We start from the raw sequence: 21276 nt of genomic DNA, 5'->3' as shown, positions 1-21276 counted from the left end.
GTGTGTCTGCCAGAATGGTAGGTGACTGGCAGGTTTCCTGAAGCTAGTATTGCAAACCATAAGATCATTTGCATCGTAGAACTCCAGCAGTTCCTCATCGATGGAACCAAAGCCATAGCGTCCATGTACGCCATGGAAGACCCCTGCATGTTGTCCAACATGACCACTGAAGTCACCAGCCACAAAGAGAAGGTCCCTGTCATTCGTCAACGAGGTAGTCTGCAAAAGGGTGTCATAAAATCGGTCTTTCTTCCCATCAGGTAGCCCCGGTTGAGGAGCATAATGCCTGCTTTTGTATTTGTCCCCACCACCACCACTTAACAATCAGTGCTGGTTTGTTTATGTCCTCATAACTTAGTGGTTTGGCATAATAGACTAATAGAATAGATACTAGGTTTAAAAATAAGTACGGGGGCAATTTGTTCGACTAAACCCTTCAGGGTGGTGCCCCAGCATGGCTGTAGTCTAATGACTGAAACAAGTGAAAGATAAAAGAAAGATATTATTATGGTTGTTTTATAAGTAAAGAAAGAGGTAATCCTAGTTTCTGAAAATATAATTCTGGTGAACAATTTAAAAGAATGAACTTACAAATGCAATGGTTTCCAAGCCAAACATGTTATCCATTGCTTATGGCCTAATAGTGACCGACCGATTTGTTTGCCTGTAGCAGGGTCCCATATTACAACCTACAAAAATATAATGTAAAGCATTACATCAGGCTTGAAACAGAAAATAGATATGTACCATATTTTAAAATGCAAATTGTATATATTCAGAGTTAAATAATATATAAAACTATTTTGTTTGGTAATAGAGAGAGCAGTAACTGATCACAGCTGTCAAAGACTTTGTCACAGTTTTAAAAACATAAAATTGGTTAGGATTATTAGCACAGTCATAGGCTCTTATGGCTATTAAGGAATGTGAACTTTATGTTGTCTTGGAAATGGTACATTGCATTTGAAATCTAGCATTTCTTACATACTTTTAAACTGACATATTTTGGGACATAATTTACACTGACATATTTGGGGAATTTTAGTTCATATTTCTATTTCTAATTGTGGAGGCAATTTGTGGAAGGGCTAAACTCAAGAAGACATGGGATGAGGCAGAGAGAAAGGATCTCCAGATTTTGGGCCTCACTGAGGAGATGACAAGGGACTGAGACTAATGTTGAATTACCGTGCTTGAGAAGATACATCAAGCTAAGTAAAACTGTGGCCATCCATGCATACAGGCAAGTCCTTAACAACCTGTGCTAGGGCTACATAAAAAGCACCTGTATTGGTGCCACATAAAAAGCACTCATGCAGGTGCCATGTAAAGGGCACTTGTGCCAGCACCATGCAAAATCCACTCATGTCGATGTCACATGAAATGTATTCAGCACACTCTATAAAGTGGTTACCATTAGGAAGAGCATCCAGCTGTAGAAACCATTCTAAAGCAGACAAATGGAAGTGGGCAGCTCCTGTCAAACCATCCAATATATGCCAGCATGGAAAACAAACATCAAATGATGATGACGATGATGATGATTTCTATGGCTTAATCAACTGAGTGGTTTAAAACTACCACCAGACCCATGGGTGCCTTTTGTGGAATCTGTTCCGTTCTAAGCTACGTGGACAAGGTCTTCTGTCTGATGAAAAACTCCTTACCATTACAGTAGGAAACAATGAATTATGGTTTCTTCTTATCTTTCAGTCAACAGTCTTAGAGACCTGACAAAAGGCTAAGGGAGCTGCCTTTCCTCCGTAAGAGAAAATCATAAAATTAAATTGTTTCTTTTAGATTTATATTAGACAAGATATTTGGTCAAATTATACAATTCAAGGAATAATAATGGTTAGGAACTAAGAAACTAAAACTATACTAGCAAGGGAGTGGTATAGATGTAAATAACCAGAAATGAATGACAACTCTCATGGGAAAATGGTCTGAAATAATCTCCTAATTCAAATCAGGACAAGATAAAATTGATATTTTTTAAGTAAAATAATGACAAGTTAGACAAAATGGCTGTGAGTATTGAACAATTGACCATACCTGACTTTTTTTACAGCCTGAAGCTAATTTCTGTCCATTTGGTGACCATGCAATACACAATATCCAATGTTTATGAACTGCCAAAGCAAAAGAAGAAAACAATATAAAAACTACTTTGAAAATGTATTACAAACAAAACTCATTCAATAAGGAAAGAGGTGAAAATAATAAACTGAATAATTATGATTTCTAGAACTATTAATCTCAAACTGTGGGATTTAATCCACACATAAGACATAGCAGTCTGAAATACCAAATTACACAAGGCACAAACTACATTATACTGAAGATGAGAGACCTTTAACACATCCCTCTCTCTCTCTCTCTGTTTACCTACTCTGTAAAGTGGTAAGCATTAGGAAGGGCATCCAGCCATAGAAACTATGCCACAACAGACAATTGGAACCTGGACAGCTCCATGTCAAATCGTCCAATCCATGCCAGCATGGAAAACAGACATTAAGCAATGATGATGCTGATGTTCATGATAAATTTAGAGGTTTGTTTGTATGTTGCTACATAAGATGCAGAAACTCCTCAAGGAAGTGAGTTACTTTAGTGCTGGTGTTCACAATAAGCACCTGAGAGAGAGAGAGAGAGAGAGAGAGAGAGAGAGCAAGCAATTTATAAAAGATAGAAGCCAGCTTGGGGAACATGACTGACATTGAGAGCATGCACATATACAATTTCTCCCTTTCCTTTTCTTTCCAAGGCTTAATGTGTAATTATGAAACAAATTTTATACAGTTTCTTTTAATCAAAAGTTAATAAAAAAAAACCCAAAGATATTCTATCTAAAACCTAAGTTCATACTTCGTGTTCTTAAAACTTTCAAAAAAAAACCCACCTTTTCCAACGAACTGTGGTGTTTCAGTATTGACATCCCAGAATCTGACTGTTGTATCACCAGAACCACTTGCTAAATATCTGAAATATAAATAAAAATAAACCTGCTGCTTATTCTGATGAAAAGGAAGAAAAATAATAATACTGAAGTAATAATATTATTTTTTTTTCTTATCAGATTTGAAATCAAATTATCTTGATGCACATTTTATTTGGAATATTCTAAACTGTGTTTTCAAGATACATTCTAAGAAGTAGAACACTGAAAATATGCAAAATTATTTCAAAGAACAAATTGTGTTAAAAGATCATCATCATCATTTAACATCCATTTTCCATGTTGGCATGAGTTGGATGGTTTGACTGAAAACTGGTAAGCTGCACCAACTAAAACCAAATTCATTTTACTGACAAAATCTTTAAAAGTTTATGTGATTTTTTCAATAAATTACATACACATGCAAATAATGAACAGATAATCATAATTATACTAAAAAACATTGCCAGAAACATTCAACTAAAAATATATATACAGTTAAAATTTTATCTTATTTAAACCTTTTAACATTCAGAATTCTCTGCCAAATGTTATACCTATTTATTTATATTGTTTTAAATTAATCATGCATTATCTTGTAGTCTTGAAATTTCGATGATGTGACTGTTATTTTCAGAAGGACACTGTTTGTTCAGTGTGTGGAGCTGGTTCTGGCCAAGTTTGAAAATAAAACATGATCTCAACAAGATTAAGGGGTCTTATGGGCCTCATATCTTAGTAACTAATGAATAGTGACATCCATTCATTTACTCATAGTAATCAAGGTAGTATTTACTACAATACTATATTGTTTATTTCATCTTTCAGTTTAGTTTAATTAATTTTAAATTTCGCAAATCAAAGAAAAAGAATAACTTTACACTGACCTTCCATCAGGACTGAAGGATACTGACAACACAGCTTCTGCATGTCCAACAAGACTACTTGTGCAACGAGTTACAGCCCTCACTCGGAACACAGCCTGAGGTTGGTAAATAATTTCTAGAACTTGTTCACTGCTTTCCAAATCATCTTTTGTTAGAGTGTTCTCAAGTGATTCTGTGATTTCAGATTCTTTGATAAAGAAGGCATAGGGTACAGGCTCCTCCTGAACATGAGATATAAAATATTGATATAAACAGAACTAACAGAATCATATGAAAAATATTAAAAAAAAAACAAGCAAACAAAAACAAACAAGAAAAACACTTCAGATAATGATATGCAAATTATAGTCAGATAGAAATTATAGTCAGATGGAAATTATAGTCAGATAATGATATGCAAATTATAGTCAGATAATGATATGCAAATTATAGTCAGATAATGATATGCAAATTATAGACAGATGGTTTTGAAAATTTTTACTTTGTCCAAATCAACAATATAGTTAATAGAATATAAGAAATTAAGGATTTTATCTTATAATAACAATGAGGAATTTGAGTTTCCTACTTCTTACCTGTTTTAGAATAGCATTACAAATCAACTGAAGCTTGTCAACTGTGATATTGATGGGGAGATCAAATGGTGCACCATTTACTTCTCCTGATTCAGACTTAAATTGGGTTAAAATCCTCTTCACATCTCCATCCCTGATAATTAATAAACAAATTTTTAAAAAATTAAGGAAAAACAACCCCAAAATTTCCTGATAACTGTCATTATAGACTTAGGACGAGAGATTTAAACCACTAGCTACAGTTAAAGGAGCTATAACTCTCTAATCAAATGAGGAATTGACTTAGAGGACGACTGCAAGGCAACAAAATATTCATCAATTTTATGGGACTTAATGTTTACAACAGTTAACATGACTACCTGTGGAATCTACTTACAACTCAGTGTCATCACCATGGACACAGTAGTTGTATTAGGATACAAAGTAACTTGCTTTCAGCTGCTGTGTCTAGTACTCTGTCAAATTGATTTAGATGATTGTTTTAATGTTTTAAAAAAGCCATCTAAAGCTAAGTATGAGTTTTTTTCCCTGTAATCTTTTTGAATATAGGTAGTTGTGTTAAGTACAATGCAATATCAGCGATCCAGCTTACATTTTGTTTGTGAGTCAGAAATCCAGTGACTTGCTGCAAGGTAAAATACATAGATACATACACACAAACATCCATCATCATCATCACCATCATTCAATACAAAGTAATATTGTAAGAAAGTCCTCATTTCCATTTACAACTATCTCTTTCATCTATATATATAAAAATGAGAATGTGTGTCTGTCTGTCTGTGTGAATCCCTAAAACTCGAGAACTACGCAACCAATTTCATTCAAATTTTACACATGCCTTACTTAGGGTTCCAGTTGTGTTTTAGTCAAAAAAAATTATTAACTTCTTGCAGAGTTCGAGCACACGGCAACATAATATCTCCTCCACTATTTAAGTATTACGTGTCAAAAGTGAAACAAAAACACTCATGTCAAATACTTTCACTTTAAAAATGAAACTATTCCACTAACTGAAACAATCACATTTCGATACTGTAGTGACAGATACTTTCACAGAGAGAGAAAGAGAGAGAGATGTATATGTATACATATACATGTATATGTACACCATTTCGATACTGTAATGACAGATACTTTCAGAGAGAGAGAGAAAGAGAGAAAGAGAGAGGGAGAGAGAGATGTATATGTATACATATAGATGTACACGTATATCATCATCATCATCATCATCGTTTAACGTCCGCTTTCCATGCTGGCATGGGTTGGACGATTTGACTGAGGACTGGTGAAACCGGATGGCAACACCAGGCTCCAGTCCGATTTGGCAGAGTTTCTACAGCTGGATGCCCTTCCTAACGCCAACCACTCAGAGAGTGTAGTGGGTGCTTTTACGTGTCACCCGCACGAAAACGGCCACGCTCGAAATGGTGTCTTTTATGTGCCACCCGCACAAGCCAGTCCAGGGGCACTGGCAACGATCTCGCTCGAAAATCCTACAGGAGCCAGTCAGGCGGTACTGGCAACGGCCACGCTCAAAATGGTGCATCTCATGTGCCACCCGCACAAGAACCAGTCCAGGGGCACTGGCAACGATCTTACTTGGCTTGCCGGGTCTTCTCACGCACAGCCCATTTCCAAAGGTCTCGGTCCGTAGTCATCGCCTCGGTGAGGCCCAATGTACGAAGGTCTTGCCTCACCACCTCAGCCCAGGTCTTCCTGGGCCTACCTCTTCCACGGGTTCCCTCAACTGTTAGGGTGTGGCACTTTTTCACGCAGCTATCCTCCTCCATTCTCACCACATGTCCATACCAGCGCAATCGTCTCTCTTGCACGCCACAACTGATGCTTCTAATGTTCAGCTTTTCTCTCAAGATACTTACACTCTGACGGGTATTCACATTGACATTACACATCCAACGGAGCATACTGGCTTCATTCCTTGCGAGCTTACGTATGTCCTCAGCAGTTACAGCCCATGTTTCACTGCCATGTAGCATGGTTGTTCGTACACATGCGTCATACAGTCTGCCTTTTACTCTGAGTGAGAGTCCCTTTGTCGCCAGCAGGGGTAAGAGCTCTCTAAACTTTGCCCAGGCTATATATATAGATGTATACATACATGTATATGTATACATATGTGTAGATGTATATATATAGATGTACATGTAATATGTACACATATATACATGCATACAGATATCTATACATATATACACCCATCACACACACATACACATGCACACAAACACACACATTAGTCATTTGTTTTCTTATCCAAAACTACGTCAAAAGTACTGAATGGATCTTTATGAAATTTGGAAATTATATTCTTTGCATAACGGCCATAACTCCCATCATCATCATCATCATCATCGTTTAACGTCCGCTTTCCATGCTAGCATGGGTTGGACGATTTGACTGAGGACTGGTGAAACCGGATGGCAACACCAGGCTCCAGTCTGATTTGGCAGAGTTTCTACAGCTGGATGCCCTTCCTAACGCCAACCACTCAGAGAGTGTAGTGGGTGCTTTTACGTGTCACCCGCACGAAAACGGCCACGCTCGAAATGGTGTCTTTTATGTGCCACCCGCACAAGCCAGTCCAGGGGCACTGGCAACGATCTCGCTCGAAAATCCTACAGGAGCCAGTCAGGCGGTACTGGCAACGGCCACGCTCAAAATGGTGCATCTCATGTGCCACCCGCACAAGAACCAGTCCAGGGGCACTGGCAACGATCTTACTTGGCTTGCCGGGTCTTCTCACGCACAGCCCATTTCCAAAGGTCTCGGTCCGTAGTCATCGCCTCGGTGAGGCCCAATGTACGAAGGTCTTGCCTCACCACCTCAGCCCAGGTCTTCCTGGGCCTACCTCTTCCACGGGTTCCCTCAACTGTTAGGGTGTGGCACTTTTTCACGCAGCTATCCTCCTCCATTCTCACCACATGTCCATACCAGCGCAATCGTCTCTCTTGCACGCCACAACTGATGCTTCTAATGTTCAGCTTTTCTCTCAAGATACTTACACTCTGACGGGTATTCACATTGACATTACACATCCAACGGAGCATACTGGCTTCATTCCTTGCGAGCTTACGTATGTCCTCAGCAGTTACAGCCCATGTTTCACTGCCATGTAGCATGGTTGTTCGTACGCATGCGTCATACAGTCTGCCTTTTACTCTGAGTGAGAGTCCCTTTGTCGCCAGCAGGGGTAAGAGCTCTCTAAACTTTGCCCAGGCTATTCTTATTCTAGCAGCTACACTTTCAGCGCACCCACCCCCACTACTAACTTGGTCGCCCAGATTAGTAGTGGGGGTGGGTGCGGAAAATTCATATATTTTTGATGTTGATGAAATTTTAACCCGAACATAACAGATGAGCATTATTTAGAAAATGATGTCACACGTTATCGAGGCTACCATTCTTTCTGGATGTGCAAAAGGGGATGACGTCTTTATTCCAAGAATTCCTCTTACTCCATCAGGAGCAGACATTCCTTTTACATTCAGAAGACTACAATTCCCCCTTCGTGTGACTTTTGCCATGTCCATAAACAAATATCAGGGTCAAACACTGTCTGTAGCTGGTCTTCTCTTGGAAGAGCCCTGCTTCTCACATGGACAACTGTATGTTGGCTGCTCAAGAGTGGGCAGCAACAAAAAACCTATTTGTATATGCTCCACAAGGGAAAACAAGGAACATAGTTTACAATGAGGTGTTATAATCACAACAGCAAGAAAGTATGTACATGATCACCTTCTTTTACGAAACTTCATTGACTTTCATATATTCATATTGATATACATATATATACGTGTGTTTGGGTGCGTGTGTGTATATACATCTCTATATATAAAGATGATGCGTAGTCTAGACGGCGTTTTTAGATTTCATTATTCTCTTTAACCCGGGCAACGCCGGGTATTTCTGCTAGTTATATATAATTTATAATTCAAAACAACTACTATTGCCAGTTGTTTAAATGAAAGATTTCCTGTCTTTTAAAGATTGAAATGGTATTTTAATTTCAATAAATTAGATGAAAAGAAAACATGGAGAAGTAAAAGTTCAATGCATATTGAGTGTGCACATATCGTCCCTTGGGGGCCATTAAAATAATGTACCAATCAAGTACTGGAATAGATGGTATTGACAAATCCCCACCCCTCAAAAGTGCAAGCCTTCTGCCTTATCATCATCATTATATCATTTAATGTCCATTGTCCAAGCAAGTATGGGTTGAATGGTGAGACCAGAGCTGCAAGCTGGAAAGGGTGGGGGGTGGGGCAACACTGGACTCCAGTCTGATTTAGCATGGTTTCTATGGCTGGATGCCCTTCCTAATGCCAACCACTTTACAGTGTGCTGCGTGCTTTTACATAGCACCACACAGGCACTCTTATGTGACACTGCCATGAGTGCTTTACACCACCAGAAGGATTGGTTTCAACACTTCTGCTGCAGATCTTCCTGAAACAATTATATACTGTAACATTAATTCTATTAGACATCAAAAGTAATATCGTATTTCTTATGAACATTAAGAATTATTGTAGCTAATAAAAAAATTATTGTAACTTTGGTTCTAGAATTGAAGCATTTCATTTAATCCACTTTGATGAGTACAGTCAAAATATATCTAAAAACATTAAATAGTAAAAAACAAGCAATGTTATCTTTATTCTAATAGCAAACTTAAAAATATATATCGTTTTTAAAAATATCGCACATTTCATTTCACTATTTCTGAACAATAAAGCATATTATTTTACAGTCAAGATATTACTAAGAGGTTAATGGAAAATAGGTAACAAGTGGTAAATGTGCAATTCTCGAGAAGAGCTAACATTAGCACCAGTTTCCGCATATAAGCTTCTGTCAAAGAATATTTTTTTAAAAATGCTACTTCTGTTTTTCTACAGCCACTATAATAATTGCAATTCCATTCTTGACTAATGAATTAAAATGACTAAACTATGTAAATTTAACAGTTTAATTATAGAAGGGAGGTAACTCTATATTACGTTAAACTCCCTATAGACGAAGAAGTCCGTCATTCGAAACAAAATTAAGTACTTTGCTTATCAAAGAACATAGACAATGTCATGGGATTTGAACCCATCATTCTTTATTGTTGAAGAGCATATTCTTCAAATAAGCATAACATCTTAATACGACAGTATTGGAACCTTAGGCAAGTCAGCCTCCTAAAATGACATTTGGCGTTAGCTGAACCAATTTATCAAACCTATCAACATATGCTTTTGTTTTCAGGAAGAAGTAATAGTTTATACATATTTATGTTTGTAGATTATCAACTTCGACTGTCAGGGTTTTAGGGTTAGGGTTAGGGACGGAATTCCCTAACACTAACCCTAAAACCCTAGTGAAAATCGTGCAGGTGTTAATCTGAAAATTTACCGAAATTTAAGTAAAACTCACAGGAAACTGCTAGAGATAAGATATTTCACTTTAGCGTGTCACGTTAACAAAAAGTGTTAATTCATACATACAGACGTCATGGATGAAACGATTTTAATTTTGTTTTTCTATTTAAACAGCTTTCATAGGACACAACAGGTTAAAACTGGTTTTTAAAAAGTATAAACTCTGGCGTCGTCTAGTACGGTTTTCTCAAAGTAAAGTTTGTTTGATGAGCTGTAGTGCACCTGAGCACTGTACACAATAATTTCATTTTATATATATATATATATATATATATATATATATATAAACTGAAGTAAAAAGTCATCTTTAAAATTATTCTTAAAAATTAATTTCACTGATCTAAAAGTATATAATTCCGGCAACTATTGTACAATCAAATTATTTAAGGAATGAATCAATGAAATACTATGTATATGTATAAAAACAAAGTAGTAATACATCGACTTGTTTTGATAAATGAAAGTGTAAACATTTTGTCAAACAGACGACAACAATGCTTAATTAAAGGTTTCTAAAGAACGAATAAAATGTCATAGATTCCTTACGCCATAGTACGCAGCTTATCTTCTCAAAACACAATTGTTGTCTATCGCAATCCACGTGCTCAATGTAAACTTCTTGAAACCGGTGAAACTATACGTATGTCTCCTTTGAGAAGAATGGTTAACACAGGGCTAATGCAAAAGATTTTTATAATATATAAAACAATTTTAGAATTTAATCAACTCGTACCACTATAAATAATCGATTTAGTAAACTTTGATATTTACTTCAAAATACAGACAGTAAAAATTTGTTTCCTATTTTTTTAAACATTGACGATATTTTTTGTCAATTGAGTGATGCAGTATGAAAATCTAAACCAGATGTTATTTCATTTCAGACGTTCTTCAATTATTTATTTATTACAGTCCCTGAAAAACTTGATTTCTCTACCAAAAATATTCTCGTTATTTTCACATCTAACATTCTAATAACCATTTAATCTATACAAATTCAAAGATAATTTTTAAAAAATAGTCGACAGTGATATTTCATTAATTATTTAAGTGGTAAAAAGAAAACGAAAATAGGAAATTATCATTAAAGTTTAGAATTATGAATTTATATAAATTGGCCGCCAACACTTTTTTCTGCAAAATAGGGGTAGCTTATTCTATTTTATTAAATTTATACAAATCATTAAATTTATAGAAATTAGAAGTAAATCTCTAATTTCGTTCCGAGGTTTTCGTTTTATGTTTTATATAACCTATGTGTTTATAAAAAGGGGCAGTGAAGCCATGGCTGCGCCGTTAAGGTCATTACGTCGCTGTGTATCTCTTTTAAATACACAAACACAATTACCAATTTCAACCGGTAAAGTATTCTGGCTATTTCATTTGTTTTTAAGGTTGCCGAAAGCATTGCACATACTATAAGACTTCCACGTATTCATTGTAGAGATATCTTAAGAGGCTGTAAATAGTTGTAGACCATGTCTGTTTTGTTTATTTAGTTATCTAATTCTCTTTCCCAAGGATAAAGAATGAAAGCCACAGTATCGCCTTCATATTAATAGTATATTCTGTTACCACACCTAGGAGTTCTGAATTCAAATCCTTTCAGGGATCACTGCTTTTCATTATTTAGAAGTCAATTAAAATAAGTGTATATTTACAATTGGAAATAACAGGACACATAGCATAAGATGGTCCTGGATGCATACTAATTAGTACCTACTAATTAAAATAAATAAATCAATCATGGAATGCACTCACGGCTTGAGCACTTTTAATCATTTGTTTGCTCAATCAGGGCTGACCTTGGGTTAAACAGCAAATATTGTGTTGCTGATCGTACGTCTGTATATTAACCGTGTGAAAACGAATAGCTAATGCAGTTTGGCACGTCTCATTGAAAAATGCATTTTTTTGAAAAGTGTTTTTCAGATTCTTATTTTTTAGATGTCGGAGATTACGAATATGCCAAAAAAATATTTTTATCCCCACCCAAACCATCACCGCCACTCCCCTTCCCATTTAAAATTTTGAACTTTTTCGAAATTTTTTCCCCCCTGTGTTTTAGATGATGGAGATTCTGGATATGCAAGAAACCACATTTTGAAAGTTTTAAATTCAGTAAGCATATAGATAGGTGTATAAAGAGATAGATATGAATGTCTTCCTGGGGCTAAAAACAACAGTAACACCGTCTTCTATAGGACCGCCACATTTAGTTGACAAATATGAATAAACGGATAGGGATAAATAGATAGACAAATAAATAAATGGATGAAAAAGTTCAAGATTTAAAATTGGGCAAGGGGTGAAATTTTAGCACCTTATTAAACTTTATGACATTAATTATGAAATATTGATGTTTGTTTCTCATAAAATCGCTCACATGGGGATGTGGTATATATTTAATTTACATTATATTATTTTTTGCGATTATTTAAAGCTAACACAAGTAAAACGCAAATTTTTTTCACTATAATGTTTTTGTCTGTATTTAATTTCGATTTGCATATGTTCGTCAATTCACTACAATCTCTTTAAAGTAAACAAACTAAAAAAATTTTATTGAGGAAGGGGAGTGAAATTAAAAATTTTTTTTTTTTTTTTGCATATTCGTAATCTCCGACATCTAAAACGTAGGAATCCGAAAGAATTTTTTCAAAAAAATTCATTTTTCAAGAAGTGTGAAACTGCGCAAACGAACCTGGGGACTTTCGGAAAATTCACAAGATCCGATTTTTCCCTCATAACTTTCAGGAAAATGGATATATATTAATTTTTCTTTTACGAAATCCCACGTTTTCGGTTATGTAGAATCCGATTCTGAAAAAATTGTTTGTAAAATTTCAATTTTTCAAAAAATTGTTTTTGTTTCCAAGTTTAAGGTGGTGTGACATCACTTTAATGTTTTTATGTCTTCTCAGACTGAGAGATTAGTGTTTACTTTGAGTTGGTAAAGCTTAGTGCAATATTTCAGATTTGCCAGTCTTGGAGCTTTTACCAAATGGTTGTAATGCATTATTTCGAGGAGCCACTTTCCAACCACATCTGTATTTCAAAACTGAGAATTGTCTACTAACGAAGTTGTAATTTTAGCCACTTTTTATAATTATAAAATTTGCTGTATAGCGAGTTCACAGATGTGAATACCACATGATTCGACTGTTAGTAATTTATCCAACATTACATTCAAAGTGACCGAAAATGTTAGTAGGCAGCAACTGTTTATATTAATGTTTGGAGCTATCTTTCCACTTATGTAAAGCTTGTTTCCATTCACAAATTGCACCTTTTGCGATAATTTGGAGTATGATTTAATACCACACTAAACATAAACAGCACTTAGCTAGAGCTCTCTTAGTTGCTCCAGATGCCGGGCTTCGTTATGTCTGAGTATCTGACCTAGTAAAAGCACATACTTAACAAGTTGGAATCACATCTCAAAGACTGGCCTTTTCTTCAGAGTCAGAAAATATTTCAACCTTCAAAGGTTGCTAACATTCTACAAGGTTCAAATAAAGCAATGGAGTACTCTCAAATCTGAAATAATGCTACTAAGAACACATATCCTGCACTGCATCCAGACACGTATCACTTAACCGATTGGTATTCAGTCACTAACAAACACACACTAGCCTCTAGCATCAAAGGTACTGTCTCCTCTCTCCGAATATTCTGTTATGGCCTCTGCTCTTTCAAGATAGCTGGCCTAATACCTCTTCTACTTAGGCACCCTCAGCCCACTCATCTGTCCTCTTCATATTACCCTTATGCATTCAATCCCTCTTAAACACTATGTCCAGTCTTTACTGCAGATGTTGACCTGCAACATTTTAAAGGGAATGCTACTGGCACCAAGTTCACTGGTCTTAGAGGGTCTACTCTTACTCCAAACTCAGCAATTGAAAAAGAATTGTCCAAGAGATCTGACAGTCATGAAAACATTGTCCAAGCTGATATTTTATAAATATAGTCTTATTCACTAAGTATATGTGCCACTGTGTGGCACCTTGGGCAAGTCTCTTCTACTGTAGCCTCGGGTTGATCAGAGCTTTGTGAGTGGATTTGATAGATGGTAACTGAAAGAAACCTGTTGTATATATATATATATATATATATATATATATATATACATGTGTGTGTGTGTGTGTTTATCCCACCACCATCACTTGACAACCAATGTTGGTGTGTTTACATCCCTGTAACTTAGCAGTTCGGCAAAAGAGACTGATAGAATAAGTCCTGGGGTTGATTTGTTTGACTAAAGGCAGTGCTCCAGCATGGCCACAGTCAAATGACTGAAACAAGTAAAAGAATAACAAAGAATTTAGTAAAATAACTTAGTTATCATTAAGCTAGTGTTAGGAACATAAATTGTGACTAAGGTTTGATGGAAGATTTTAATTCAAAACTTATGAAAACAAGGCATTTGTACTCAGAGCCAAGGGCAGTTTCAGCTGGGTTGGTATTGAAAGGGTTAATGGGAATGTTTCACCAATATTCTCTGTGCTGATATTTTCAGTAATAGGAAGATTCTCGGATCTTTTCCATTTGGCTGCCAGCATCAATTTCTGTTCGAATTGATTTCATATTCGTTATATTCATTAACCCCTCTCGAGGTTAATAAATTAAATACTAGTGAAACATTGGGGTTGATGTAAACTGTCCCCCTGCCCCAAGTTTCAGGCCTTGTGCCTATAGAGTTATTAGCAATTAAAGTTCGAAAATTTTGGGTAATTTTAGCCAATCGTAAGCCACAGATACATTCAAGCCTGTTTCCATAGTAACAAGCGGAACATGGGAACTCTTTTGTTTGTGAGAAAGCATGTGTTGACAAATATATTGAAACCACTTGTTTTACCTATCTGTTGATAATTGAGCTTGTGAATTTATGTTGCGCAAGAGATATGAAAATTGTGATTTGTTCGAGAAATTGATTGAATGCATTTCTAACTTTCATTTGCAATGAACTGGTCAACAAAATGTTTGCTTTTTTAAAAATATTTAATTTGTAATGTGCTATTTTGTTGTTAGATAAATCTTTTTCAGTTTGTGCTATTGCATGAAATGCATATTGAATGCTTAAAGCTACAAAAGACATGTTAACATGTTTCTTTTTGTCATTGAGGTGGTTGTGAGGTGTGCTGAAAATAACAGCTAAATAACATTTTTGGATAAATCTTTTAAGTTTGTGCTATCACATTAAGTGCATATTGAATGCTTCAAACTGCAAAAGACATGTTGTTTACTTGTTTTCCACATGTAGAATACAAATATTGATAACGTGCTATTTTCAGGATGTTAACAACAAATGTGCAGTCATGCACAAAATGACAGCTTCCAAATCCTGTTTCCTGACTGGGTGAAAATGATCAAACTTTAAACCCCTATAATTTTTTTAAAACATTTTTCTGGAAAAAGTGAAATAACTCCAGCAATTCAGCTTGCCAAATTTTAAAATTTTCGATAAACTTTAATTTTTGAAATGCTGACAGCCAAACAGAAAAGATTTGGATTCTAGGAAGAATTTTTCAAAAAGCCATTTTTTGTTTTATTTTTCGAAGTTGTATTTGTCTGGCATGTGATTTTGTTCTAGGATTACCCTCTCCTTCCCCATAACAAATGACGCTGTGTGACATGATTTTTGTCTTTGAGTACCAACTGTTGTTTCTTATTTGCCTACTCCTAGAAAGTACAAAAAATGGCTAATATTTCCTTCAAACTTTGCTTTTGTTACATTTATTAAAACCCTGAATTGTAAGGGAAAATAGGTCAATTTCAAAACATTGATGTCCAGGTCACAAAAGTAAAGTTTGAAAGGAATAGTAGTCATTTTCTTTGATTTCTAGATAGAAGCAAATAGGAAATAACAGAGACCGAATACAAAAAACATAATTATAAAAAAAGAAAATTTTGTAGTGTTATAAATTAAGTGTGAAAACGAAAATACACGTTTATTAAACAATTATTTCAATTGACGTAAATTATATTATCAAATCATTAATAATTAATTTTAATTATTTCATAATTATTCAGAAGTCTATGACTCTAAATCATGTTTAAAAATGACCCAGTGATTTCCCTTGAGCTACGAATGTCTATAAGCACCGGAAAAAATATATTCGTTGGGTGTTCCGTTGCAATTTTTTTTTATTACTTTTGAAAGTGATTAACTGCCATTATTACTAGGAATGAAGTACATTCAAGAATCTATCTAGTAAACATACAGTATGTATGTTATTGACTACGGTGAAGCTGAAGTCAGCCTCATTAAATTTCCATAGAGATTGTTAAGGGATGTAACTCAAAATTGTAATCTATTGTAAGCGGCATTTCGTCCGTCTTTATGTTCTGAGTTCACGTTAGTCGAGGTCGACTTTGCTTTTTATTCTTTCGGGGTTGATAAAATAAGTAACTGCTGGATACTTATGTCAATGAAATTGACTTACCTCCTCCCCGAACTTGCTGGCCTTGTGACAAATTTTGAAATCAAGCTATCCCGTTATTTCTCTCATTAAAACAGGTTATTATCCAAGGGAAGTAACTTTTATATTATTCTAATGAAGAGTTATGTACCTTAGATTGACTACATTTGAACTTCTTAAATTATTTACTGTTATAGTCATCACAGCTAAAAATCAAGCTATAAAATAAATTTGATTTCTTTTATATGTTCAGAAACAGCGTACATTTTTGTAGGAGTGGGATAACCAGTTGTGATGTTTAAGCCAAAATATTAGTGGTATAACGAACGTGATTGATATTTACCAATGATTAAAACTTTCATGGTTATAGCTTCCAAGAGTATAAAGTACATAAATATATCCATCATGTGTTATAATATGTTCGTCATATTTATAATACAGTGATACCTCGCAGTACGAGTTTAATTCGTTCCATGGCCGAGCTCGTCTCACGATTTACTCGTTTTACAAATCAGTTTTCCCCATTGAAATTAATTAAAATATAATTGATCCGTTCCAGCCCCCCAAAACCACTCAAAATTTTTTTTTTTTGTTTTAAAACAGAATAGGTGTAGTTACAAATAAAATGACAATTATGTAAAAAGAGAATGGAAAAGAAATATGTAACCTGGTTTTATTAACTGAGTTACCTTTTGACACTAAACTCCGCTTGTGAAGACCTGTTGAAGCAAGTGAAATTGAAATCGAACCGAATTCGGTGACTGGCACCCATGCCAACGTCTCCTTCATTGGACACTAAACTCGGCTTGCGAAGACCTGTTGGGGCAAGTGAAAGCGAAATTGTGATGGCACCTGTACCAGTGGAGCGCTAAGAGCACTGTCGAGCATGATTGTTGCCAGAGCAGCTGTCTGGCTTCCGTGCCAGTGACACGTAAATAGCACCATTTGAGTGTGATTGTTACCAGCGTCGCCTTACTGGCACTTGTGCCGGTGGTACATGAAAAGACATCCGAGCGAGGTCGTTGCCAGTGATGCTGGACTGGCTCCTGTGCAGGTGGCACGTAAAATACACCATTTTGAGTGTGGCCATTGCCAGTACCGCCTGACTAGCCTTTGTGCCGGTGGCATGTAAAAGCACCCACTATACTCTCGGAGTGGTTGGCATTAGGAAGGGCATCCAGCTGAAGAAGCTCTGCCAAATCAGATTGGAGCCTGGTATAGCCATCTGGTTCACCAGTCCTCAGTCAAATCGTCCAACCCATGCTAGCATGGAAAGCAGACATTAAACGATGATGATGATGATGATGGGATGATTTGTGTGCATGTACTGCAGATTTCCACTCGTACTTTAAGACAAAAATTTGCACAAGTCTTGGTTCATACAGCAAATTACTCGTACAATGGGGCACTCGTACTGCAAGATTCTACTGTATATCACCAGTAAACTACATGAACTATGTCATAGTCATTCTGTAAGACTACTAGATTTGTGGTTATCCACATTACATTGTCATTATTTGAACAGATCTGTGGTCATTTTTCAAGCACTGTTTAACTAGAACTACATTATTCAGTTTGGAGTGGTGCAGTTTGAAGGCGATTTGTGTGCTATTTCTAACAGATTGAGTGACCATATAGAGACTAACAGATTTGTGCATTCTCTAGAGAGGCGTTTCATGTTAGAATTAACATTCTTTCATTCTTAGTTTTATATTTACCTATTGTCTCAATTATTATTAATATTATTCAAGGTGGCAAGCTGGTAGAATTGTTAGCTCACTGGACAAAATGCTTAGTGGTATTTCACCAGTCGCTATGTTCTGAGTTTAAATTCCACTGAGGTCAACTTTGCCTTTTATCCTTTTGGCGTTAACAAATTAAGTATCAGTGAAACACTGGGGTCAATGCAGTTGACTGTCCCCCTACCCCAAATTTCAGATCTTGTGCCTATAGTAGAAGGGATTATTATTAGTATTATTATTATTATTGCTGACAATACTTCAAATTTTGGGTGAGGGTAATGGCAGTTATATTGACACTACCATCTTTATCTTCTTCCCAGCTACTCCTAATCTTCCATGTACCTCCCACCTAGCAAGACACCTGTGCTTATTCCTCTATCATACTTTAACCTCTCAGCAACAGGCATAAAGTCACCTTCCCCCTCTCAAAATACTCCTCCCACATAGTTGAAAGAGGTTTTTTCCTATATGGCAGCCTTATTAGTGCCAGTGGAATGAAAAAATTACCCAGTACACACTGTAAAGGGTATCCAGCTGTGGAAACTATGCCAAAGCTGACATTGGACCTAAATGCAGTACTGTCGCTTGCCAAATCCTTTCCAACTATCCACTTCAAGCCACTATGGAGAGCAGATAGGAATGTTAATAATGATGATGATTTGAGTGGTACTTATTTTATTTATGCTGGAAAGCTGATACTGTTGAATGTATCCTGATTTTAGAAGAAGTACATGATATTCCTACATATAATAAGAGACATCTAAAAGGATTGGTAACAGAAAGTGTTTCTGGCCATACAAAACTGCCTCAGAAAACCCATTCACCCTATACCAGCATGGATAAATAGATGTAAAATGATGATACTGGAAAGAATTGAGACAAGGACAACCCTTGTGGAATGTGAACTAGAAATGTAAATGGTTGTAACTAAATACCACTGGTATTTCGTTTGTTACTTTATCAATTCTGCCTTTTGTTGCTCTTCATAATATCAAGTGGTTAAAGTATCATTGCATAAATGTTAATGATAGCTTTTCCCTTCGTGTTACCAGCAGACTACAAAAGAAACATGAAAGTTTACCAGGAATTTGTCCTTATAATGTTCTTACACAATGAGAATATCATTGAATAAAGTATAACAGATTTAAATCCAAAATTTCATTTCTTTTATACATCAAATGCCATTTTAGAAAATTCCAAATTTGAAAATACTGATGTTGTAGCTAAACTGGTCAGAGTAAGATTACAGATGACATTTGTTACTTTAAATGTGTCTTCATGTTCTATAAGTGAACTAAATTACTGGTTATATTGCTTACTGCCTTTCTTTCCTTGTAAAATATCAGAATTAATTCACAGGGTTAATGTTTGAGTAAGACTTAAGACATGGCTTAGTGGTTAAAAGGTTTGCTTTACAATTCTGTGGTTTCATGTTCAATACTGCTGTGGAGCACATTGACTATGCATCTTTTGTTATAGCTGAAACCAACCAATGTCTTGTGAGTGAATTTGGCGAAGGGAAGCTATAAGAAGCTCATGGTTTATGTGTGTGAACATATGTTTGATCTAAATGGGGTGTTTTACATACTATCATGACATTATAACTGGTCACCCTATGCTCTTGAAGACTTGTGGAATAAAACAATCCATTATTTGAAAAACAAGGAAGAGTTGATAACAGGGAGTATATCTGACCATAAATTCCTGCCTCTAATAAGTCCTCATCTAAGAAAAGTGGAAAGGATGAACAAACCAATATTATAATGGAATACTTCTTATGTGAAAACAAAACTAAGGAAAGTTAAGAGTTACCTTGATGCTCAGTGTATCACTTCATTTACTGAGAAATGCAAACTTAAGAGCCTTCTTAACATTACATTTCACTAAGAATTCAGAAATAATTTCTTAACCAGTTGCAATTAGGAGCCTCTATGGCACCCATACTTTCCCTAAAATTTTTAATGGAACTATTTATGTAGTTTAGGAACAAGACTGTGGACTCTATTTTACTGAAGGTTTTTAACACAGCACCATATTCTTATTGCTATATTGTATTTAAAGCCATCTAAAACCAAATATCTATGGGTGTTATTACCATTCAGTGCTCTCCTTATAAAATTTACATCATCTTTCATATTGAATTATTTTGTGTTTTGTCTAGTATTCACAAAAGGGTTTTAATTTTTTGAACTAAGGGTGTTAATATTTGAATTTTTACTTATTTCAGAATTAAGGCTTTCAACATCAGTCACTGATGATAATGATAAACCCAAGGGTCCAAATGATGACTACATTGTAAACCCTATGTTCTACAATCGTAACCCAAGGTAAGTGTTAAGCTATTTAATATTTAGAATTTCATGAAGCCTTTTTCTGTTTGTTGCTTAAACATAGTTCCTTGGGTGTATATTATTGATATTGTTTTAGTCTTTAGTTTTGTATATGCACAGGTGTGGCAGTGTGGTAAGAAGTTTGCTTCCCAACCACATGGTTCCAGATTCAGTCCCACTGTGTGGCACCTTGGGAAAGTATCATCTACTAGAACCTTGGGGGATCAAAGCCTTGTGAGTGGATTTGATAGATGGAAATTGAAGGAAGTCCATCATGTGTGTATATACATATATATATATGTAGATAGATATATAGGGGAAGAATTCACAAAAAAAAAAACAAAAGACGAACACAGGTGGTGTAGACAACAAACAGATGTATTAGTATAATGCTCGGAAAGTGAAAAAGTCTTTAACGTTTCGAGTCTACGCTCTTACACAGAAAGAAACAAGGAGGGAAAAAAAGAATGTGTAGTGGCTATCGATCTATCATGGCGAATAGATATATATGTGTGTGTGTCTTTGTGTCTGTGTTTGTCCCCTACCACTGTTTGACAACCAGTATTGGTGTGTTTACATCCCTGTAGCTTAGTGGTTCAGCAAAAAGAGGTGGAATAAATACTGGGATCAAGTTATTCAACTAAAAGTCTTCAAGGCAGTGGTGCCCCAGTATGGCTGCAGTCTAATGACAGAAACAAGTAGAAGATAATAGATATCAGAGGCATAGTTTCTGACTGTTTAGTGCACTAACCTTTAGACTAATCACTCAAAGTTACCAAACTTTCTACAAGAATTGTACTGTCCTTAGATGGGATAGCTTTCTCTTCGTCTAGTCATTTTGATTGTTTTACTTGTTCAGTGTTTGGCATTAAGATATTCAAATAAAACTCTGTTTGAGGTCATCATCATCATCATCATCGTTTAACGTT

General features: G+C 35.7%; 2 protein-coding genes across 3 annotated transcripts in view; one reads left to right on the top strand and one right to left on the bottom strand.

The window, feature by feature from the left end:
* LOC106875218 (notchless protein homolog 1) overlaps positions 1-10480 on the bottom strand; it is a 212335-nt gene extending 201855 nt beyond the window's left edge. Inside the window, exons 1-6 of the mRNA XM_014923267.3 lie at positions 10397-10480; positions 4401-4533; positions 3826-4046; positions 2903-2982; positions 2056-2132; positions 592-689 (exon numbers count right to left, since the gene is read on the bottom strand). Coding sequence (XP_014778753.1) covers positions 592-689; positions 2056-2132; positions 2903-2982; positions 3826-4046; positions 4401-4533; positions 10397-10401 — 614 coding nt within the window. The 5' untranslated portion in view covers positions 10402-10480. The remainder of the gene's footprint in view (positions 1-591; positions 690-2055; positions 2133-2902; positions 2983-3825; positions 4047-4400; positions 4534-10396) is intronic.
* A 574-nt stretch (positions 10481-11054) lies between these two features.
* The window catches only part of LOC106875219 (large ribosomal subunit protein uL18m), a 37840-nt gene continuing 27618 nt past the window's right edge, over positions 11055-21276 (top strand). For both annotated transcript variants that reach the window (XM_014923269.3, XM_014923268.3), the window contains exons 1-2: positions 11055-11210; positions 20245-20344. In XM_014923269.3, coding sequence (XP_014778755.2) covers positions 11090-11210; positions 20245-20344 — 221 coding nt within the window. In that variant the 5' untranslated portion in view covers positions 11055-11089. The remainder of the gene's footprint in view (positions 11211-20244; positions 20345-21276) is intronic.

The sequence above is a fragment of the Octopus bimaculoides genome, chromosome 1, assembly GCF_046866305.1.
Source record: "Octopus bimaculoides isolate indiv1 chromosome 1, ASM4686630v1, whole genome shotgun sequence".
Classification (NCBI taxonomy): Eukaryota; Metazoa; Mollusca; class Cephalopoda; order Octopoda; family Octopodidae; genus Octopus; species Octopus bimaculoides.
The sequence above is the reverse complement of the archived record's forward strand: the minus strand, read 5'-3'. Positions and strand labels throughout refer to the sequence as shown.